This window comes from Danio aesculapii, chromosome 15 (assembly GCF_903798145.1).
Source record: "Danio aesculapii chromosome 15, fDanAes4.1, whole genome shotgun sequence".
In the NCBI taxonomy this organism is placed as follows: Eukaryota; Metazoa; Chordata; class Actinopteri; order Cypriniformes; family Danionidae; genus Danio; species Danio aesculapii.
The window spans coordinates 18,260,857-18,286,027 of record NC_079449.1 but is presented as its reverse complement, the minus strand read 5'-3'; the positions used below and the strand labels follow the sequence as shown (position 1 = coordinate 18,286,027).

The following is a 25,171-nucleotide window of genomic DNA, read 5'->3' as shown; positions in this document are numbered from 1 at the left end:
TACAATATTATTTAATATTATCATTCATTTATTTCTTTTCGACTTAGTCCCTTTACTAATCGGGGGGGCCAGAGCGGAATGAACCACCAACTTTTCCAGCATATGTTTTATACAGCGGATGCCCTTCCAGCCGCAATCCAACACTGGGAAACACCCACACACTCTTGCATTCACACACATACACTACAGACAATTTAGCTTATTCAATTCACCTTTACCACATGTCTTTGGACTTGTGGGGGAAACTGGAGCACCTGGAGGAAACCCACACGAACATGGAGAGAACATGCAAACTCCACACAGAAATGCCAACTGACCCAGTCGGGGATCGAACCAGCGACCTTCTTGCTGTAAAATGAACATGCTACCCACTGCACCACTATGCTGCCATAATATTATCATATAATATATATATATATATAATTAAAACTATAAACAATAAATAATGTATGAATATGTTTGGAATTATTTATATTTTGAACGTTTAATTATTATAAGAAGTTGAATAAGTCTAGGATTGCCTCATAAAACCCACTATATATGGCAGAAAGTACTGTACCATCGTAAAACTTTTCTTTCAGCTCGGTGCCTCTTCTGAAGGTATTTTTCAATGGACAATCCATAGACAGTGCTGAAGTCATCCAGGTGAATTCAACCACTTATCCAACCCAGTCGGCTCACTTTCACACAGTATCCCTGATGACAGACAGCACCGAGGAAGATAAAAGTCCCTGGAATCCTTGATAAAATGAAGAATGCTTGGAATGGGGCTTCGGAAAAATCCTCACACACAGACGCAACAGGACATTATAACTATGATTTGCTGTTTGAAAGGATCGGTAAGGAAAGAAAGAGTCAAAACAACCATTAGGATCTTTCAATTAATAACGATTCCCATCGATATCTGCGCAATCTAGAACTAGTCGCGTAGTGCTTTAGTTTAATTGCTTTCATTGATGAAATAATCAAGAGTTCAGCTCCTTAAATGATTTACCTCTAAAGTAGAATTACAATTCAAAGGAATCTCTAAAGAGTTCACTTGAAGGTAATCTCCATTCATCTCAACCTCTTCGTATGGGATCTAACCTGCCTGCCGGATGCTCCGTTTCCATCTCCAAACTCTGCGGATCAAGGAAATGTCTTCTGAATGTTTAATGCATGGCTGTATTTCCAGGCCAACTATCAAATGAGCTGATCAGGAAGCCCAGAGTCTGTAGAGACCTCTACCGGTCCAGCTTTCCAGATCCTGGAACCATTTAGGGTCATTTATGGATATCCAGGGCCCTGGCAGCTCGAGAGTGGCCTTACTGGGTCAACAGAACCTCTCTATAAACAGCTACTGAGGCTGGCGCGCTCTCTGCTCCACAGCCTGAGGTCGAGGGTCACAGATGGCGCCTCTGAAGATGGCGTCTCACCAAGCAGGCAGTCGACATACAAAGCTGGCATTTCCACAAGCAGAGGGAGATCATTACGGCCGCTGTACAAAATATTCATGATAATAACAATATTACCATGGTCGAATTAGCAAGTCAAATATGCACACAGGCCTGCTAGCAGACGAGGCTTCAGAGACCACTTTGATCTTGTTGGCAAAAGCAACTTGACGATGGCAATTGAAATCAGTAAGAAGAGCAAAAGAGAGCAAAAGGAAGGACGGCTTTCCGCCCAACACGCCTTGACCTTTTTCTTGTTTTTTAAGCCTTTCGTTCCCGGCGCATCATCTGAGAAATGATCTGAACTGAGAGACCATGACAAAGCTGTCATTTTAAGTAAATGTTTTCCCATCGCCACGTTTATCTTTTTCTTAAACCTTTGTGACTGATATTAGCTATGCAAGTAATTCTCCAATGGCCCAATTTAAGCCAGCCAGTCGATCAACAGTGAGGTTCCTGCTGGGGGACGCTGGGGGAAATGTGTTTAAAAAAAGGAAAGAAATTCAGGCTTTCTCTAGACGCTCATTGAATAATGAACACATTTGATGCAATATCATATTAAAATCAATGGAGAGACAGGAGAGGCTGGTCATACTGTGTTGACATGTTTAGAATAGAATACTGGGATTTCATTAGGAGGATTGGGGAAGCTACATGAAATCCAACTGAAACTACTACTGCTTAAAAGCTACTAAATTGGAAAATAGATTTTCTTATCTCAAAGAGGCTCACAGCAGTAAACTTTAACTTCAACATGTATTCAAACGTGTTGCAAACATTAATTTGATTAATAAAACATCACTCATTTGAGCAGGTTATTTTTGGAGTGAAGGAACACAATAATGTGACCAGCCTACACCTCAAAATGAGTGATTCTTAGGAGTCTTTAAATAAGCTAAAAAAGAAGGGAACCCAATCTGAATAAAAAACTACTTTTTTAAAGGTGTTATCTCGACTGCTTTAGACCTGACATAAGTGCCTTTCACACAGTGATACTGGTAGATATCCGGAAAAAAATCTGGAACAACTTTACCGGTAAGTTCAAAAAAGCGCTGTTCACACAGACGAGGACGTTCTGGAATTTTCCACACATCCATTCCAAAATACTGGTAAATTCTGACATCATTAACCAGAAATGAGCGCTGAACGGCTGCGCTTTTAATTGTAAACATAAAAGTGGTCAGGCTTTTGTTGATGGTTTCACTTTTATTTAAAGCTTTAGCATTCATGCAGCTGCTTTGACCCAGAGACATCCAAGACGTCTTAGACGATTAGACGTCTCACGTCAGTGGGTTCTAAACGTGAACATGCTTTTTCTGGCAATTTTCCATCCGCGTTCACACAGAGCAGCATTCCGGCAAATTACTGGTAATGTTACAACTTCTCTTTCTGGAAAATTGCCAGAGCGGTATTTTCCAAAAAGAGCCTGTTCATACATGATCCCTTTCCGGAAAATAGCCAGTAATTTTCCAGAATGGTCTGCATGTATGAAAAGGGCTATTGATAAATAAGCAGGATAATAAACTACCAGTAGAGAGCAGCAAATCCTTGTAATGATCAATTAATCATTCAAATCATTCGTTCAAACTGATGACTCATACAGAATTGAATCAAGTTATCATTTATAAAACACTGATCAACTCCATTCGATCCAAAAAGATAGTAAATCAGGAAGGAACACTTCAGCTTTCCTTGGAACTATTAAAAAAAATGTGACTCAATATTAGCTTAATGTTATTATTTAGCTATTTCATATGTATAATTTGAACACACTGCATATGACTTGTTTAGTTTAAATCATCCAAATAAGCAATTTCTACAAAACAATCAGACTTGATTTTAAAGTATCTTGTTAGCAGTAAAGCTACTGTATACAGCACCATTTTGAAAACAGCTGAGCTGCTGTCACACTAATGAATCGATGCAGTTAAATTTAGCTAGTTAACACTCCCGCACCAGTCATCAATCGTCATCTGGATAAAACGGAAAACTCCTGGAGGCTCATGGTTCTCAGTGATTTGTAAGTATAAGTAACTGAACTTTACTGACAGCGCTGACCTTCATTAAAAATCCTGCTAACTGGCTGTCATGTAGAATGACACAGGGGTTGTCCTCATTTGGTGATTGGTCTCGAGCACCGCAAGCTGCATCTGTGGCTCGCCTGCAGAAACCTCAAGGTCAGGAACCGTGTCCCTCTGCTGTCTTTCATTCTCAAAAGCTTGGCAAGACACAGAGAAATCTAATACCAAGCGTAGCGGCAAACATAAAATCACAGGACAGGGCATCAGGTGCCAACATGCAAGAAGCACCCAGGCTTTGATTTTTAAATCTTCTTTCAATCTTTTGCACTACACACTTTTAACAAGCCTGCAGAATGACTGCCAGATCCTTTCCCAGTCTTCCCTGGCTGAGGGAATTGCGACGGGGGGGAAAAGACAGGCCTTTACTCCCGGCCTGGCAGACAGGGATCCAAGACACAATTTCATGGTTTGTGGCCGGTGCACACCAGTGACTCCTCATCCCCTTGAAAGTAGGCTGGTCGGGGATAGGGATGACACCCCCACCCACGCAGCCCTGTCACCCTCACTGTACGCTGCCCATTATAAGCACCCATTCTGCTTCCAGCATCAAATATTAATCCTGGCCCCTGAATTGAAAAATTGCAAAGAGGTGAAACCAACTCACCATTTTATTATTGATTTCGTGAAAATGAATCTCGCAGACCTTTTCCACCACATCCTCGTTCTCAAAAGTTACAAAGCCGAATCCTGTGAAGAGGGAGAGAGAGAGAAAACAGGGAAGGAAAAGATGGGGGGTAAAAAAAAAAAAAAAACAGCTCATGATTGAAGTGAACCAACACAGAAGCAGTTAAATGAACAGGAAAAAAAGCAACAAATATCTGTTGATTGCTATTATCGTATGGAGCAGGCATAAATGAGCCATTGAGTCGTGCAGCAATCTTCGTTTTATCTGGTCCTAATGCCATGCAAATTATGTATCTAGTACAGAGCAGGAACTCTTTTGCTGCTAAAATGATGAAGTCCTGGGCACTATTAAAATAGCTTTGAGTCTGCTCCTCAGAGATGGAGGAAGCTCAAAGCTGTTTTAATGGGATTTGTAGAGCCAGCCGGCATCTGAATTCCATTACCAAATATTTGATGTTTCTTTGCGAGTTTTTCAATACGTGACACACTCTTTTTTTCTCTTTCCTAAGTGCATCTACTGAGGATCCATTTTCACCTCACAGAGCACAACAGAGCCACACCACCCATGAGGAACAGGGAACATCCAGTGATTAACCAAAACATCCTAAACCCTTTGAGATAATTTTTCAAACTACACCTGGACGTTTTCAAACAGAATACTTAAAATTTGCCACACACAGTCAACCGGGGGGCAAAAAACAAATAGAAATGTAAAAGGACACATTATAACTAGGTCTGTAGCCAGCCTGGTGAAAGGGGGGTTCTTTTTTCTCAAAAGTTGGACCTTTTTATAAATATTTGCTTCAATTTCTATTAAATTTTTTAGAATTAATATATAATTCATTTTTATTTTCAATTTTCTAATAAATACTGCATTTTAGTGCCATTAAAGCACAATTTTTTGCTCAATTAACCAGTTTTTCAAAGAAAAAAAAAAAAGGAATCTGTTAAAGCTTTAAATTAAAAACTGTTGCCTTCTGCATCGAGTGATCGGCGTTACCTACAGCACCTGCCTTGCGTAGTGGTAACGGATGTTTTGTTTTTTCTGAACGCTACAAGTAGCTAAAACTCACTCATTCAGAGGTAGCTTGCTTCTGCTTGATGCAGAAGTATAAATCAGCCTTTAGACAAATAACAAACTGGCCAGCACATTCAACCTTCCACAATCCGAATTTGGCCATTTGAATTATTAAGTAAATAATAATAAATTAAATAAGTACATTTGAAAAGTCATGGATGACGACAATAGTCTAAATGGCATTAAAATTCAACTTTAATATGGCCGCTTTTGGTGCTTCAAACCTTTTGATTGGTCTTAAAACCTTCTTCAATGGTTTATTATCATAAATTAATTATGGCTTTGCAGTCAAAATAGGACAAATGTGCTCATGTTTGGGACAAATTCTGAACCTTTGTCAGTGGGGGGTGGGTCTTTCGAACCACACTGTAAAAAAATCTATTATTTAACTTTTTTTTTTTCCCAGCAGCTGCCATAAAATGACAGATGGTAAATTAAGTGGTAAGTGGTGTTAGAAGTGGTGTTAGGAGGCCAGCAGGGGGCGCTTAACCTGCGGTCTGTGAGAGTCCTAATGCCCCAGTAAAAGTGAAGGGGAAGCTATACTGTGAGTGGGCACTGTCTTTCGGATGAGACGTTAAACTGAGGTCCTGACTCTTTGTGGTCATTAAAAATCCCATGGCACTTCTCGTAAAGAGTAGGGGTTTAACCCCAGTGTCCTGGCCAAATTCCCTCCATTGGCCCTTTCCGATCATGGCCTCCCAATAATCCCCATCCACCGAATTGGCTCTATCAGTGTCTCTCCACTCCCCAATAACGTGTGTGCTGAGCGCACTGGCGCAGTTGTCCTGTGGCTGCCGTCGCATTATCCAAGTGGGTGCTGCACACTGGTGGTGGTGTGGAGAGACGCCCCTCATGATTGTGAAGCGCTTTGGGTGTATGGCCATACACAATAAATTACTACTACTACTACTTACAAAAATGTGCCGTAAAATAACAGAAGGTAAATTACAGAAATTTACCGGAAATTTAAATTTAAGGACATTTCTGTAACTTATCGTCTGTTATTTTACGGTAAATGTCTGTAATTTAATAGCTGTTATTTCATGTTATTGTTTTTTTCTGGCAGTTGGAGTACCGTAAAAAAATCTAAAATAAATGGCTATTAAATTACAGACATTTACAGTAAAATAACAGACGTTGCCTTAAGTTACAGAAAATGTAAAATAACAGATTTTTGTTTTACAGTGCACCTGAAGCACCCCCCCCCCCATCCCAGCTACGGGCCTGATAACACACCCATGGACACTGTGGAAATTTGCTGATTTGCTGAAATGTGAAACCACAGACTGAAATGTTGCAATAAATAATTTCCCTATTTGTTAAAAAAATCCTATATTATTATCATAATTCTTGTTTATATTATTTAATTAATATTTTAAAATTATAATTACACAAACTAGTTATTAAAAGAAATTCTTTCAATTCTAACCACAAACTGAGTGCGCTGCTCTTCACAAGCCTTCAAGTAGCAGAAACAAAAAGAGCAAAAGATAGAGCACTAGCTCCGCCGCTTTTGACTTTTAAGAAAGTGAGAGATAAATCCCGGGTTCAGCAGGTCAAAGGGGTTGACAGCAAGCCCAAAACAGGAAGCGGCGGAGCTCCTCTCAACACAGGCCATGATAAGAGCAGATGAAGAGGCGGGAGGGATGATAAGAGGGCACGGGATAAACAAGCCGGTGGCCTCTAGTCCGACACCGCGTGACCTCTCAGTGATTATACGTACAGTTTGTTTTGTTTGGGGAAGAAAACACTGTCTGAATTATCTGCTCCCTGACTCCATGACACAGTAGAATCCACTCCTCGTCCTGCTGGGGTAAACGCAGAGGTGGAAGGCTTACAGTTAAGAGTCGACAGAACATGTAGCTGTGCTGACTGATGGTCTATGAGCTACATTGCAAACGAGTGAGGGGCTTGCATTGGGGCATGAGGTAATTAAGGGCAATTATTGTATGTACAAGCAAAGGAGGTGATGTACGGTCACCACCGCATTGTCATCTCTAGAGTTGGATGGCGGCCAGTACCCCCTCATTGACCCTTCTGCCCGGGCTTAGACGGCCTCGAGGGTTGACATCATTGACAGGAAGTGAGATATATAGGAGCAGCCGCCCCATGGGAGGATACTGGAACAGGATTCACAGCCAATTACCCAGTGACCTCTTCTCTTGCAATGGCTTCCTGTACAAGCTTATTAAAGCTTCCTGCGACTGATCAGACCTGATGATTTGCTGTAGGCTGGAGTAAGTCCTCCAGTAGCACCACACCCCTGTCTACTTTGTTCCACCTTTCATAAAAAAAATCAGGGGGTGAATGAATTTAGCTGGCTTTTTTTGATAGAAGTACTTTTTTTATTTGACAGATGAGCTAGTCGGTCCAGAGATATAGTCATGATCATTAAACACTGCCTAGTAGGAGCACAACATCAGCAATTGTGAAGCAATTATAATAATACTGTATAATATTCCAATTCTAGCTCTAACTTGAATATAGTTAACAAACAAAATGCTGAATTCGATAGACAGAGAAATATATAAAGCAAATAGACAGATGGATGGACTGATATATAGATGGACGGATTGTGTATTGTTAAAGAAAGACAGAGGGAACCATATAAAGCTGTTTTTGTACTGTCAGGGCAATAATAACCGCATCCAAATGAACGAGTCTGAAATAAAACATTCCAAACGTGCCATTTGCAGTGCTTTTATACATGGCCAGACGTTGCATGCTAAGCACAGTCTAACTCTTTAAACAGCACCCTCGCACATGGAGGAAACATCCCTGGTGATTTCAGCCCAGAGACATTTACATGTGTCTGCAGGCCCCAGGCTGATGGGGCTGCCTTTGAAATCATGAGAGGCAGTTAGTTTTCCATCTCGGGCCTCTGCGCCCTTATCAGCCGCACAGCGACCAGTTCTGACAACCAACAAATCAGCTGTCAGGAGCAATTTCTCAGCAGCCGGGAGGGAGCTGGCACACATTGGGTGGTTCGGGGAGCCCGACGGCTGCAGAGGGAGGAGGAGGGGGTTACAGTACCTGCACCCCAGCAGGAGGCACCTGAAACTGACATTTCCCCGCCAATTGACGAATCTACTATCAATCCTACAAATTCCACTTGCTAGAAGTCTAGAAATGCATAAAGGATAGGATAGGGCTGGGTAGAATTAAAATAAGTTAAAGAATAAAAAATATCAACATGCTATTATCTGATCAAGTTAAATGACAGGACTGGGAATTTAACCCAGCTGTTGGGTTTGTTTATATTTTAGCCAAATTTTACTTAAAACAGAGCATTTTTTTTAAGACCCCCTATTATGGGTTGCTGAAAATGACCTTCCATGCAGTGTGTAACACAGCTCTAAGTAAAGTGAATTGAAATGAAACCCCCACAACCCCACCATACCTGCCCCGCCAACAAACACTGTAGAAAGAAAAACAGGAAGCCAAACACTGTAGCAGATCCCGGTTGATTCAGGTCGCATAGACACTGTGCTCTGAAGTGTGAGGGGAAAGTTAGTGTTATTTTCTCTACCCAAAGATGAGGCTGTGAAGAGTCAGTGGTTGAAGTTTATTTTTACAAAATTACCTCAGCATTATAGCCCCAGCCTTGTGCTGAGTTCCTGTCATTTTCTGATGAGTGCTTCAGCAATCTACATGCTTACAACGGGAGATTCATCAGCCAATTGTTAAAGGAAGGATCAGAAAAGACTATTAAAGATCGGGACTTTGTCAGAGCTTGACAGGAACTTTCCAGTACACAGTTCATGCAGCCCTTTCTTCCTCCATTTCAGAAGTGCAAGTAAGTGCGATTAAAATGCTTGCCTCCTTGTTTTCTCTATCTTGCAAATAATGCATTTAATTGTGTTTTGTTACTTGTAACTGCCTGTACTGTATCTGGTTAACTCTTTGTAATCTCATATCGCATCTAAAACCATGCTGACAACGCGACGCGTGCCTTTTTTTTACAGATTTAAATGCGTTTGTGAGCTCACAATCCACTGCCATTTGTTGTTCCTATGGCCACCGTCAGCTGTTCCTACACACGTGCAGCGGTCAAGTTTCAAAATAATTTAGCTTTTGCCACTGTGTGGATTAATTCTGAATGTGTGTTATGGTTAAGAATAGAGCAATATGCTGGTGTTAAACTGCATTGCTTTAATGCACTCCTGCATTGGGTGGTGGGCGTTCCTCTCTATATCACGCTGAACGCAGTCGACCAAATCACAATAGACTGGGTCATTGGACCAATTAGTTCAGTTTAGCCTCACGCTAAGGAGGGGTTTGGGAACAAAATAATCGCTGAACGAATCATATGGGAGTCATTGGGATAATCAGGTAAAAATAAATGCATATTATAAGACAATCAAAATGAACTTGCATGCAGATCAGCCTGTTGTTGGAGACTCCCAAAACCAAATTATAACCCTTTTTTAATGCATAACAGGGGCTCTTTAATGTAGGAACTATAAAAAAAATTGCTATTTTTCACACAGATTTATAATTAGTTAACTTGTGCCTCAGAAGATGAAGTCAAAATGAAGTGAAGCTTTTGGAGGTGCAAAACTCTTTGGAAGCCACTCAAGACAGTTCTGGGAAATAATATCACTGAACCACTTTAATGATGGACTTTGGCTAAAGGATTTTAGAATGACCAAAACTGCATTTTAGAAATTGTGATATCATGTTTCAGATATTGTGGTCAGTCCATTGGCTTGTCCACTTAAGCATGCACATTACATGACTTTTTTTGATGTGCATGCTTAAATTTATTCATAAATGTGTTACCACTGTAGGTTATCCACATTTTCTTTAATTGAATAAAAACTTCTTCATACTCAGTTGTGCGCATACGTTTTTGTATGCACATCTTTTATGCAAACTGCCAAACACCATCTCAAACCACATCAAGCATTGCAGAAAAGATCTGGTAACGATCCCGCACACTGTCTTTGTCAGAGTTCAGGGCGCTATCGGCAGGGTGAGCTCTCGACCAAGCATTGGAAACGGCAGCAAATCAAAAACCCTCAGCGCTCCAAATAACAAGACCAGAGATGCAAACAGGATCTCTTAATGAAGAAGTGCCGATACCGAGAGCCCTTCACCGCATCCCCTGCAAAGTCAAGCGAAGGAGAGGATGGGAACAATGCAAAACAACAGCTGCCTCTGCGCTGGCGGAGGAGACGTCGTATTTTTCCGCCTCAAACACCCCAAGGCATTATCTCGCTCAGTTAGTGACTTAACCACTCTGAACAGGCCATTTCCTTACATTGGAAACCACTTCTGCCTTACAGCCCACCTACACCAACGCAACGCTCCTACAACACGACACGCACATCTGTTTTGAAGCAATACGCTTGAGGAAAAAAAACATCTATTTTTTTCGCTTAACTTGTCTTGAGATCCCTCAATGACAACACATGGATTTCCAATCTCGGAGAGGATAATAAGTGTTAGTGGCTATTACGGAGGCGTCTGGCTGCCATCTCACACTTATTAGCCAGAGCGAAGCAGGCCGGGTCTCAACAGACATCCAGACATTCACAGCCTCTTACAAAACAAAGAGCCACTGCCACGCTGAATGCCAGTCCCCCTCGGAGCCCAGCACAAATAAAATTAAAATGCTAAATCAATGAGCCTTCCTCTGACCTTTGCTTAAAAAGCCGAGGGTGCCTGCAGCAGTTCGATGTATTTAAAGGGAAGAGGTACACAACTGAATCAGATATTATTACGGCCACCTCGTATCCTTTCCCGAGACCAGAGATGGTAAATAGATTGCGTGTTGCATATTAAACGGTGGGGGGAAATGGCATGCCTACGGACTTTCTTATGAATGCATGGTCACGCTTGCATGCGTGCGCACGTAACATAGCGGGTGGCGTATCACCTGAATCTGTGATTCATACAATGGTATGCAAGATCAGATGCTGAATAATATATGACCACGAGATGAGTTCAGGATGGAGAAACAAGCACAACACTTAGTATAAACAAAAGTCCTGTGTTCTTCAAAAGTTTGGATCCTCCATAGCTTTATTTGAATGCAAAACTTTGTATCACCCAAAGCTAAATTCCCACACAAACTTGGACATTCTGAATTCTACTTTAACCGTGTTCCATTTTGTATAGGTTTGTTACATTTAATTAGCTGCACAATTTTATGAAAATTAAATGAAATGGGAAAAATGGGAACATTTCTTTTACAAAGAAACAATGCAACATTGAATTAAACATGAAAGAGATGTACTGATTAAAGACTGAAATAGCACTGCATTATGTAACCTAACCTTAAGCCTCATTTATAACTTCAAAGTCTTCTACTTTTTACCAAATTCAATGCATAATTTCTATCTGACCTTTCAGTGAAACATGCTGTCCATATATTCATGTATATTCACTATTGAAATGCTCATGAATTTAAGGATTTAAAGTCCCTGACCTGCCTAAAAACCTAAATTCAAAAAGCTTAAAAGGGACATTGTTTTTTAATTACCAGATGTTTTTACATCTTTCACAATAGATGCAGTGTCCTAAGATGATTCGTCTTAGCCAACAGAAAAACCAAACCAAAGACATGCAGTATAATGGGCTTTAGTATAAATGCGACCGGTCATTATAACAAAAACTAATTTAAAACTTAACACAAAAATAAAATATAAAATAATAATAAATAATAATAATTTCAATGTCATTCACATTTAATATATTCGTTAAATTAAATTATATTTTATTTAGGTTTTTGATTCATTTTTTTCAGAAATTACATCCATTAAAATGGATCCTTCTCCATTAATTGGCCTGTTTGGAGTTCTACCCCCTGATTAACCATTTTATTTTTCTGAATTAACGGTTTTTCTGTCATTATTAGCTAGGCGGTGTATTTTGTTGCAGTGGAAGTCTCCTCAACCCCCATCCCATACTCAATGAATAAAAGACGCCTTATTTTTTGTTAAATTAGAAAAAATTAAATATGGTCTTCGAGGTTCAGTGATCAAGTTTTCGAACATTTGGTTGCCATTCTAGGAGCATGTCAAATCTCTGAAACTTAAAGCAGTTACTGTTGAATGATTGGTTGCTTTACATATATATATATATATATTAAAGATGTTGTTAATATTGGTATATTTAACATGAAGGCCTATGGGTATTAATAAATAAAATGTCAAAATAAAAGCTTTCCACTTGTTAAAGGGCATGTAGTTTTTATTATGGCACAGCTGCACAGAATCTTTTGCTCCTCAATATGTAATAAAAGCTAAGCTGCTTCTTAAACGAGGCTTGCTGATTCTGAGGCATAAAGACCAGGCCAGCGACATCAGCATCTCCATCTGTTATTGGTGTTTAGCCACCATAGTAGGGAAGTGACAGGGCACCACAACATAAGTTGGCATATGTCTGTATGACTGTATAAATGTGTCTCTTTGTTTATGTGCGTGCAAGAGAGCATCAAAAAGCATTTTTGATTGTTTGTTTTGGGTGCTTTTCCCAATATGTTCTTGCCATTAAGCACTCTGCCCTGGGAGCGAAAAAGCGAAAAGAATTGTGATGCGCCCAAACAACAAGTTACAGCAATAAAATCAAAGCCAGTGTCAATTAATTTCCCCTCACTCTGATAAATGGGCCCCCTTTCTCATCTATTAATAATGAGAGCAGAAAGCACCACAAGAACATCTGTCAATGAGTTTCATTTTTTCTCCCGGCAGACACTTGGCTGTCCCCCATGCTTGCATGTGTTGGGAGGAGCTCAATTCTTCGGCCTGAAGACACCATGGGGAGTGGAGAGAATGATCCTTAGGAGTCAATAAATAGATTGGCATGCATCGATGGGAGTTTGCGGCCTTATTTACACATCCGCTTAATCAAAAAGAAGACGGGCAGGGAGAAAAATAGCCTCTCGGTAAGCTCTCTGGAACTTGGAACTCTTGTAAACTAAATGAGACTAGACAGCGTAATCGATTGTAGCTCCAGCCACCCCACTACATTATAATGACTTGGGAGAGACGTATGGCTTCGGAGAAACCAAAGAGAGCACCTAAAAAAGAATTTTGGGTGGAAAAAAACAGACGTGTATAAAAGACTAAAGCTTTTTCAAGCTGAGCGCCATCACTGACAGTTTATTAATCATTTACTCCAGTTGAGTGTGTGTACGGCACGGCGCTAGATAGATCTCAAGGGTGCAAGAGATGAACTAAGCTGCAGTACTAGAGAACTAGCGGGGCAAATTAATGCACCTGCCAAGAACATGTTAAATAATAAGTTCTATTAGCATGAGTGAATAAACACACAGGCGCTTAATGCAAACTCTATAACAGTGCTTCCCAAACAGCCATGCAGGAATTGCACCCAGGTTTAAGAGGTAAAGATTTACATAGTTTTAAGCCATAATTGTGCAAACGTCTTTTACATCATATGTATGTCTTACGTTGCACGGATATATTTTTGATATAGTTATTGATTTTCCTTTTATGTCAAAAATAAACAGAATACTAAGTAACATGCAGATATATCGTAAATGTACTACAGTGAATGGCCTGGCTCCTGAGTATATTCTGAGCTAAATAATATACATTAACCCTTGAGATCTCTTCACTCTAAGGATCGACTCTATTTGACAGTTCCGCGATCATGCTTGAAATGTCCAGATGATAGAGCTTTTTTAGTAGCAGCTCCAAGACTTTCAATGATCTTCTTAAGAACACCTCCTACTTTGGAGTCATTTTAGAGGCCACTGAAAACACACTTATTTTCTTTAGCTTTTAATCATATGTTGTGAGTATGTATTTTGGCTCCTTGTACACTTGCATGTATTATGTGTTTTTATGTACAGCTCTTTGGTACACCTTGTGGTTGGTTACAAGTGCTCTAGAAATAAATAGAGTTGAGTTGAGTTTATCAAAACCTACTTTTTTATTAGTATTGTGCATTGCTAAGAACTTAATATGGATAACTTTCAAAGGGTCCCACTTTATATTAAGTGGTCTTAATATGTATTTAAACTGAAATTAGTCATTTTTTACAATGTACTTATTGTGTAAATACATGTTTTTACATTGTACTTATGAACGATTAAATTCCTGCATGTCATTGCATGTGTAATTAATTTCTGTAATTACACTCTTGAGCATCCCTTACACAATAACTTTCCCTTAAAACTACCCATACCACCAAACCTGTCCCTATGCCAACCGGATTTTACCAAGTAGGACATGTTCCTAGATTGACATCTATGTTGATCCTGGAACAACATTCCAATCAGCCAATCAGAATTAAGGGATATGTTTAGAGTTTATGTTAAGTTTAGGCTTGCGGTTAGGTGTATCCACTACTACATGATTGTTATCCAACTATCATTCCCCTCTGATTTAGGGAATAATTTACAGTTATGGTTGGGTTTAGGGGTAGGAAATAGGTAGGGATTAGATTTACGAACCAAAATGATGTTCCAGGATCAACACAGATGTTAATCCAGCATCGCACCGTATTTGGCAAAATCATGACGTGTCTAACTCTACCCCATATCTCACCTCAAGTGCACCAGAAGTGTCCAGCAATACATTATGAACACAGTAAGTACTGTATTGTTTTGATGCAAGTACATAGAATTTAAGGCCACTTAATATAAGGTAATATAAGGTTAATATAAAGACTTTGTGAAAACTTTCAACAAAAAAATAAAGTTTAAACCATTGATTTACTGTGTAGATACTATGGGACACATTGATTTTATTTATTAAATTCCTGCATGTAATTACATCTGTAATTAATTTCTGTAATTACACTGTTGACGATGTTACACCTTAACCCACCCTTAAAACTATGCCAACCTGATTTCACCAAGTAGGCATGTTCCTAGATTAACATCTATGTTGATCCTGGAATAACATTTCAATCAGCCAATCAGAAATAAGGGATAGGTTTACCATTTATATTAAGTTTAGGCTTACGGTTCAGTGTATCCACTTCTACATGATTGTTATCCAACTATTATTTCCCTCTGATTCTGGGAATAATTTACAGTTATGGTTGGATTTAGGGGTAGGGAATAGGTAGGGATTATATTTTTTGAACAAAAATGATGTTCCAGGATCAACATGGATGTTAATTCAGGATTGCACCGTACTTGGCAAAATCATGACGCGTCTAACCCTACACCAGAAGTGTCCAGCAATACATTATGAACACATTTGGTGGTAATTAAGGCCACTTAATATAATTAATATAAGGTGGACTTAAAGACTTATAAAGACTTTGAGGAAACTTCCAACAAAAAATTATTTTAAACCATTGATATACCTCATAGATACTATGGGACACATTGGTTTTTTTTTTGATGTGAGCATCTTTGACGGGGTTGTTGGGTACATAACAGTAATTTAAACCAGTTGAAAAGCAGTGATGTACAAGAAGTGTTTGCAATCCCATCTAGAGAAACTGTGGGAAAAATCTGGGAAGTGATTGTATGATGGGGTGCCCTATCTTTGGTTTAAAAAAAAAACAAAAAAACATTAAGGTCATTGCCATACCCTCGCAAGTGGCACTGAAGATTAATGTCAACATTAGGCCCTCCAAAAGCCACCTAACTAAAATACCAGCCACTTCAGAAGCAGCCATTCCTCCCTAATGGCTAATGATCTGAGTCCTTCCTCCCTCATTACAGAAGACGGATGAATGGAGAGGTGCGATATGTGCATAGTCAGCAGGGTACATCTGCACGAAATGTGGAGCACAGCTCAGAGAGTAGGGGTGGAGAAAGAGAGAGAGAGGGGCTTTTATATGAAGTCAAACCTTTCATTCAATTATTTCTATTGAATCAATGCAGTAAAATCGTATATCACAAGTTGAAAGTAAATGGTAACCCATCAACTCAGCCCAAGTTAGAACTAAACTTTTCATGTGCAAGTGCCTTTATGACCCCTATATCTTTTAAAGAAGTGCTATAAATCAGCAGTCTTCCAGGCAAATGTATCATAACCAAAACCTCTAGAGACATCCAAGGCATTTTATGAAGAAAAGAATAAAAGCCCAACAGGATGTTCAAGATTTGGGGTCTAAAAGTCACAAAGACATTTTTTAATAGCTCAATCTCAAAATCTCAATAGCATATCTCACATTGGCATATGAGTTTAATAACTAGCTTCAATATTATAAGCAAATCAACTTAATAAGCCTAATTCAGTGATATGGTACATTACTCTCTGGGGATCTGACAGAGAGATAGACAAATTGATTCATGGATGGATAGATGGATGATTGATAGGAAGATAGATATAAGCAGTAGGATGGATGGAGAAATATAGATGGGGATGGATAGATGAATGGATGGATAGTGAAATATAGATGGGGATGGATGGATGAATGGATGGATAGAGAAAAACAGATGGATGGATGGATGGATGGATGGATGGATGGATGGATGGACTGATAGGTAGATAGACCGAAGCAGTATTATAAAATGGATAATGCCAACAGAACTAATGAAATTCAGACAAAGAAGCTGGACAGATGGTCAAATGGATTATTGAGAACAAGATGTAAAGATAAATAGATGGACTGAAAGAATGACTGAAATACAGACAGATAGCTGGGCAGACTGACAAATAGATGATAAATAAATGGACAGATGATGATAGGCAGATTGATGGATAAATGGATAGATGCATTGATGAACTGATCGAATGGTTGAAAGACATAAGCAGTATAATAAGATGGGTGGATGGACAGATGATGGAGAGATAGATGTAAAGAAAATCAGATGGACAGAAATACAGACAGAAAAAAGAGGGTAGAAAGTCATAGTAAGATGGATGGAAGGAAGGATGGACAGGGATTCTGATAAAATAACAAAAACACACAGATCTGGAATGATGGGTAGAGAGATGGATTGATGGACAGAAAGATAGGTAGATGTACAGTATAGCACAGTATAGGTAACTGATGGAGTGATTTATCCAGCTTTATCATCTCATTAAAACCTGCTCTGTTCTGAATGTAATTGAAAAGGAAAACATTGTATTAAATGTCCACAGATGATAAGATCAAAAGGTAAATAAAAGGAAGGAATAAATGGGCCAAAGAAAAAACTTACAGCATTTGTACAGTTTCTTTTTTTACAGTTATCAGCAAAGAAAAGGATTGGAGGATACCAGATATTAACAATGCTATAATTTAACGTGAATATTACTTGAATTATCACTCTGAACTCCAAAGACCTCCTGCATATCGTGCACCATCTGGTCTTTCACTCGACTCTGCGTGAAGAGTTGAGTCATTTTAATTCAACATATTGCTATCTTTGACAAATTTTTCTGTGACTAATATAAATGAAGCGAACTGTGATTTCAGTGCTAGTTATGTTTGATTGTCAGCACGCCAAATGGCATAACAAAACAGAGGAAATAAAAAACAAAAAAACAAATGAATACATTATGCAGTGGGGGAAAAAACGAAACCCAAAAATCTATTCCCTCACAAACGATTGAGCCATCTTTTCGCAATCATCCCCCAACATTTATCCCATTCTCATCTTTAACTATGCGAATTAGGCTTTCATTGTGTTTGTGGCGGTTCGACTGGCTCTGACAGGGCCGGTAATGAAGAGCCATATGGGACGGCGCTTTGAGCTCGATGCTTTCTGACAGTTCTTTCTTTCATAATCCATAAACTCCACGCAGTCTGCTGCCTTTTTCACAGGCGCTGGAGCAACAAGTCCAATTTCACCCCTCTCCCCTGCAAACAGGCTAATGTGATTACACTTGCATCAAAACAATTTGAGCCTTAATTACAGCAGACACATCAAGGCGAGGGCCATGATAGGAATTTCTCAAAGGAAGCAATTGGCATGACGAATTAAGGAGAGAGATTAAAAAAAAAAAAAAAAAAAAACGCATTTGATAATGCAGCGTCGGTTGCCTTAAATGCCAGTGGTGGGAGCCAGCGCCAGGGCCCGGTGTTTACCCTTCAGAGTGAAATCAAATTGATCCATCTCACCGGAAAACGATTGCATCAGGGTGCCTAATTATACTTTCTACTACAGGTGGTCTTTATGTCAGTATCGAGCGCTATTGAGGTTTCTCTCTGGGTCATAAAGTGCACCACAGAGATTTGGTAACATCGTTAATCCAATGGTTTCAATTGGGATTGATATGAAACCAAAGTAAACACGTGTCTGTTCTCAGGTGTTAGCGGTCAGAGGTTAGTTCTCAGAGCATTATCTGAATAATGAATTCAGCAAAATTTACCTTATCTATCGCCTCTCTCACATGGGCCTACGGATCTCAATCATTTTGACTAATTAGCCATTCCAAAGTCTCCCAAACAAGCTCCAACTCTGTAACAATTAAAGCGATGGATCTCATTACCGCACTCCTCTATTGGGTATTTAGAGTCATGGCGCTAAAAGTCATTGTCCTTGAGCTGGGCACCTGAGTGAATGCTGCATCAGGATATTACACGGAGAGAAGAGATACAGGAGTGAAGGTGAAAGAGAGAACAGAGAGAAGCTGATGAGCAATAAAGGTTGTTGACTGCTCTGAAGAGATATGCTGCTGCTGCTGATGGTTAAATTGTCCCTGACACAAAATGGCACCTTGACAACTGAAAGAAACACCCACTGATGATGTCTGTTGTTTTTCTGCATTACATATAGGAAAGTGTAAAAATAAAAAAATATATATTTCTAAAAATATATAACATTACATTATATAAAAATCACACAGATTTAATTTGTATAAATACAATAATCTTGTAACAAATATATCTGAATCAATATACTGAATGCAATTTTAAAACTGAAATATTAGTGATGTAAGAGTCTACAAAATTCACAATTCTTTGATTCAATTTTAATGAATCTTTATTTCTATAGCACTTTTACAACGTAGATTGTGTCAAAACAGCTTCTAGTAAATTGAAACTGCTTCTGAAACTATATTGAAACTGAAATTGAGTTGTGGTTCAGTTTAGTGTAGTTTAAATTTCATTGAAACTGCGTCAGTCTAGTTTTCAGAGTTGAAGTTCAGTTTAGTTCAGTAAAAAGTCCCTTTAAGGCAAGTCATTTCACCCTGTGGCCATCTTTGAACCGCCTCTCGGGCAGTATGCTTGGGCATTCTGTCTGAATGGGAAAACACCAAGTTGAACCAAAGAAAATTTGGCATATTTTCAGGTTGCCCAAGCTAATGCGCATGCGCAATCAAAAGAAACAAGATCACGACACCAACCTCATTTATGGCCGTTCTACATGTCATCATCCTCTGGATAATGATCGTCTGATTGTGCTGCTCTTCTGAAGTAATTCACAACCTGGTCTTGATGGTGAATCTCCTCCAGAAATGACAGAGACTCTTTGTTTACCAATTTGTGGGCGTTTGAGTAATTGTTGTCAAGTGATGTGCATTTGACAGGATGAACTGTACCTTGTGTTCGTTTCAGATTACAAACCCAAAAAACTTTTGTTTTCAAGTGTAAGTGGTTCATTTAAAAGTACAGATTTCAAGCTTTATGAGGATATATTTCATATGTCTGTGAAGCAAGTACTCTTCCAGAGTGTTTGTTGACCACCAAACACATCTGGCCCAATTTTTCCCCTGGAGAAACGTCAGTCTATAGCGATCGATGATTGGCTCCTGTACAAGTAGACTGGGTTTCATTTGCCATATAGATCGTTACACTTTCCCCCATTCAAAACTATGACATGTCTTGTGTATTCTATAGTCTTTGGTTCAGTTCAGTGTGGTTTAAATTCCACTGCTGAAAGTCCAAATACTAAAGAGCAAATACATCGATGCGCAGCACCACCATTCCCAAACTAAGCAAGCGGCGACAGAGGTGAGAAACAAACTTCACCAATTGACAAAAGTGAAAGAAAAGAAAAAAACCTTGAGAGAAACCAGGCTCAGTTGGGCACAACCATTTCTCCTCTGAACAAATACTTATGCAGAGCTGCAGTCTAGGCGCTGGAGGTAGTAGAGTTTTCTATGTATTTTAGTTATTAAATCATTATTTAGTTAAATTTCAATAGGGTTAAAACAAACTTTTTTCTTTTTCCCTCTTTTTCATTGCATATACAGTATGTTTGACAACACTTTATAGATAGATAATGGCAGGCCGCAATGTTAAGCAATAATAAATGACTGTGCATGCAAACACAGATTTAATCATGTACAGTTTTACTTTTCCGATTGGATTAGAAAAGTCGAATTATGCATGGTTCTTCCAAGTTGAATTATTATGGTACTGGACATCACATACCCACTATCTCTCCTTATTTGCATATGTGTGTCACTGTGAACACATCAGCATCTGTGAGGATGTGAGTTCAGTCAGGCTCTGCTGACTTCCACACCTCCTGCTTTGTGCGATTGTGTGTCTGTGTGTGTGTGTGTTCAGGAGTCTATTTTGTCCAAGCCAGTGTATGTAGGTCACCTAGCAGCACTGGGCCATCAATTTCACTGTCCTACTTAAAAAGACACACTGGAGAAACTGGGAATTTTTCACTTTTTGACTACATACTCACTGCTTTTCAACATGCATCTGTGCTGGCTGGTTTTGTGAACGACTCTCAACAAACAAAATACAAAATCTGAATTCGGAACATAATAAAAAAATGGAAATGAAACAATAATAGTCACATAGAGGGAGAGAGAGAACGTGAATAGTTTAGATAAGAAGGGCCACGCATACGCAAATCCAATTTAGAGCATTGGCACAACGAAAAGCGCATGAAAACAAGGCAGCCTCTGATGTTATCGACAGGGAACCCCCTAAAAATGATTTTTTTCCCCTGGTTCTGGTTAGTTGAAAGTTCTATTTCAATAGATCACAAAGCTTGTGAGCTTACATCTGGCAGAACTGATATAGTCCAGTTCTTAGGAAAAGCAACATTAAAGAAGTGCCGAAAATACACTCGGAAAGACTGTCAACAAACTGAGCTGCGAGGACTCCGCTCCAGCAGTGTAAAATTTAAATCTTTTCTCTGGGGTCGTGTCTTCATGCTTTATCCTTCACTTCCACACGACGAGCAGGAATAACATTTCTTTCCACAGCATGCAAAATAATAAATAAACTGCAGCTGGTGTAAAACAAAGGATAATTGAAGGTCAAATTAGCTTGCGTCTATTAGCCATTCGGGATTCCTAGCGTTACGCCTCGCGCCACCGACTTTAGACTTTTAAGATATTTGAGAGGAAAAATCATTCAGAGAAATCATACACAACATTAACTGCATTATAATAAGCGGAAATATTCACACTTGGCTGAAAAAGCATGACAGATTAAAGCCAAACGTGTTTTGAAGAGGTGGAGAGCGAGGGAGCGAGCGAGCGAGCGAGAGAACAGCACCTTTAGGAAATAAATAACACTGATAGTATGTAATTAGGCCACTCGCTACGACAGTGGCCAGACTGTTTATGTTTGCACACATATGGCACGATCAGAAAGATGGACTATAACGCCGTTTCTCATCAACAACACTTCTGCTGCAAGAGCCAACAGCTTCCCTAAGTCATAATGCCACCTCCGCTGTCTCACAGGGCTTCAGCCGTTCGTGTTTTTTTTTTTTGGGGGGGAGATATTCATATCTCGCTCATATGCGGAGCCGATACAGTTTATCAGGGTGTTGTAAACATACCAACAGCCTGGAGGAATAACAGCCGTTTGACACGGTTGTGGTCTCGATCTGCAGCGTCGATGATGGGAGGAGTGTAATTTATAAACCGGAAAAGCTGGACTCTCCCAAGAATGCCTTAAAATAGAGGCAAGTTGAGGCCTCGTTTAAAGCACGACGGCGAGACCAATTTCTTCTTCAGTTGCTTCAAAGGTAAGCGTTCTAATTGACTTAACATTTCCCAAGCACCACAGAGCACTTAATTGGTTCACACAGGCAAAAGTTTAAAGAAATAGTTCATTAAAATAAAACATCCTGATTCATGTTGATACTCTTTTCAGTGGAACAGAGAAGGGGAAATTTAAGAATGTATAGCAAAAGACTGCACATCAACCAAAAAAGTGATGTAGACCTGGATAAATTAATAAAAAAAAGTATTAATTAAAATAAACAAACCCAAATCCATTTGTATGAAGATGTAAATGATGTCATTAAATTATGGGGATGATCTATTCCTTTAAAAGCAAAGGGTTCCATGTCCATCCAGTGGATGTACATGTACTGTTGATAGAGGTCTGCTGGGGTGGGCTGCATCTGCACATGTGGAAGGTTCTAAAGACAGCCTCCTGAGCACATTTGAAATTTCATTAAGTGCAACATAATTGCTTGTATAATCAAATGTGAAAATGTATATTATAGAGCCATTCCAGCACATGGGCTCTATTTTAATCACCACGCCTGGGACGGCGCCAAGGTGAATTAGCAGAAATTAAAAGCTCTGCTGTGTGGTGCGTCTCCTGCTTCTCATCGGCCGTCTTTGTGTCTTATTCAGAAGCTTGGCGCATCTGCTGTTCTTTTGAGGGTTTCTTCCCTGAGATAGCACCAAATTCACGTCCATCCAAAAAAAAATAAATGAACGCTGCTAGTCATGAGCAGCAGCCAAGGGAGATTCCCAGCCAAAGTTAAGCATTAAACACACACACATACAGCAGAGGTGGCTTTCAGAACTGTTTTCAGAGAGATTAGAGAACTGCAGAGGGGGAGTGATGATGAACATGGGACAAACACACTATCTGATGGGGATGTTTTGGATGCTTCATTTGAGGCTTTAGCTGGTACTGTCCTTCTGTGTCAGTGGTCACAAGGAAGGATTATCTGCAGGTCTGAGAGCAGCACTGTCATGTTAATAAATCTTACACTCACCGTTTGTGTGCATCTGTTTTTATGCCCTGAAAATATGTAGTTTATCATGTAATCAGTAATGATTAGTCATTTATTTTCCAGGAAAACATCTGTATTAAATCAGCTGCCATGGAGATACATTACAGGTGTATCACATTCAGCTTTCAATACAAACTACTTATGATTTATTATAATTGCATGAGTGTAATTTATTTTTATATACAATATCAAAAATATCAACAGGCATAATAAATGATTAATATTATCTGCATTGATTTTTTTTAGCAGTTTTTATTTTATGATTATCTACTATTTCATATATGAATAAATGTCAATTATGTGCGAGTAAAATGTTAATTGTGGAATGTGTAAAATATATATATACATTAAACTTACATTCTAAAAACAAACTAACATAATAATAATAATAAAATATAAATAAATAATAAAATAAGTAAAATAATATATAATAAATTATACTAGACTTTCATCATTATCATGGCAAAAAAAACTGTACAAAATGCTAAATATTATAACTATTGCATATGTATGAAAATATGAAAACTGAAATATATATATATATATATATATATATATATATATATATATATATATATATATATATATATATATATATATATATATATATATATATATATATAAAAGATAATAAATGCTATTATTATGATGCTATTATTATCATGACCAGGGGTGCCCAAACTTTTTCTTAAGAAGGGCCAAAAATCTTGATTGAGGGGGGTGGGCCAAAGGTAAATATAACAAGCTATTACATTAAAGCTGCCATAGTAATTTCCTAATTTATTGATATTGAAAAATAAATAGAAAAAAACTTCAATCATATTAATAATTATACAGTTTTTTTTACATTTTAAAATTAACTTCTTACAATAAAAACATAAACAAACGTTTATTATAACACAACGGTATTCAATGCTAAATACACAAGTCAGGCTGAACCTGTCTTTGCCTTGATTTGCTTGTTAATGTCTTGTGTATTGTCCTCCATCTTTAAATGTGACAGTATTTACCTTTTTAAAAATCTGATTCATGACATTTAATTGTCTTTTTTTTGTAGCTCAACAATTAAACAAACAAACAAAATGCTCAAAAGGTTACATTAAATTAGAAATAACGATCCCTGTTGATGGCATTTGCCACAACCTTCATTTTATTTCTTCTTCTTTTCTCCCAAATGAAAGGTTACCATGGGCCAACTTTGGTCCGCGGGACCTACTTTGGGCATCTCTGATCATGACAGATGATACAAAATGATGATACATGAACAAAATAATATATTAAATGTGGAAAAATTGCTAAAAAATAATTATTATTATAAAAATTATTTTGATGGTCCATTTGAATATTAGTGAATAGTCTGCTTAATATGTGTTGATACTGCCCCTTCAACAGACTTTTAACTGAATATTAGAAACTTTTCAAGGACAGGTAAAGCCAGAATTATTATTAGACATTTAAAGACTTAACTAGGTTAATTAGGTTAACTATGCAGGTTATGGTAATTAGGCAAGTTATTGTATAATGATGGTTTGTTCTGTAGACTCTCGAAAAAATATTGCTTAAAGGGGCTAATTACTTTGACCTTAAAATGGATTTTTTTAAAAATTAAAAACTGCTTTTATTCTAGACTAAATAAAACAAATAAGACTTTCTCCAGAAGAAAAAATATTATCAGACATACTGTGAAAATTTACTTTCTCTGTTAAATATCATTTGGGAAATATTCAAATGAATTCAAAGGGGGCTTAATAATTTATTCAACTGTACATTAACCTTAAACCCAACCTAACAGTCTACTATATAATCTATGAGAATTAGATGGCATGTAGATGCAATATAACTTAAATTCAACAAACGCACCATCAAAATAAAGTGTGACCAAAGAAGAAGAAGAAGAAGAAGAACTTTTTACATTTTTGACAAATACATTTTTGACAAATACAAATACATTTGACAAAAACATTATTCACGGTAAATATGAATTGTAAAAACAACTGCTAAATTAGTAGATAACAATAACAACAACAACAATATTTTATTATTGTAAAGTCAGTAAAACATTAAAATAAATGTATATAAAATTGATCTAATGATGAATATTCCATGTAGAGTGAGTGAATGTGTGTAAATGACCACCAGT

The 25,171-nt window shown here is 38.3% G+C and overlaps 1 protein-coding gene across 9 annotated transcripts in view; it reads right to left on the bottom strand.

Moving 5' to 3' along the window:
• msi2b (musashi RNA-binding protein 2b) overlaps positions 1–25,171 on the bottom strand; it is a 381,615-nt gene that overhangs the window by 102,669 nt on the left and 253,775 nt on the right. For all 9 annotated transcript variants that reach the window (XM_056474347.1, XM_056474345.1, XM_056474348.1 and 6 more), the window contains one exon: positions 4,119–4,201. In XM_056474347.1, the coding sequence (XP_056330322.1) occupies positions 4,119–4,201 (83 nt within the window). The remainder of the gene's footprint in view (positions 1–4,118; positions 4,202–25,171) is intronic.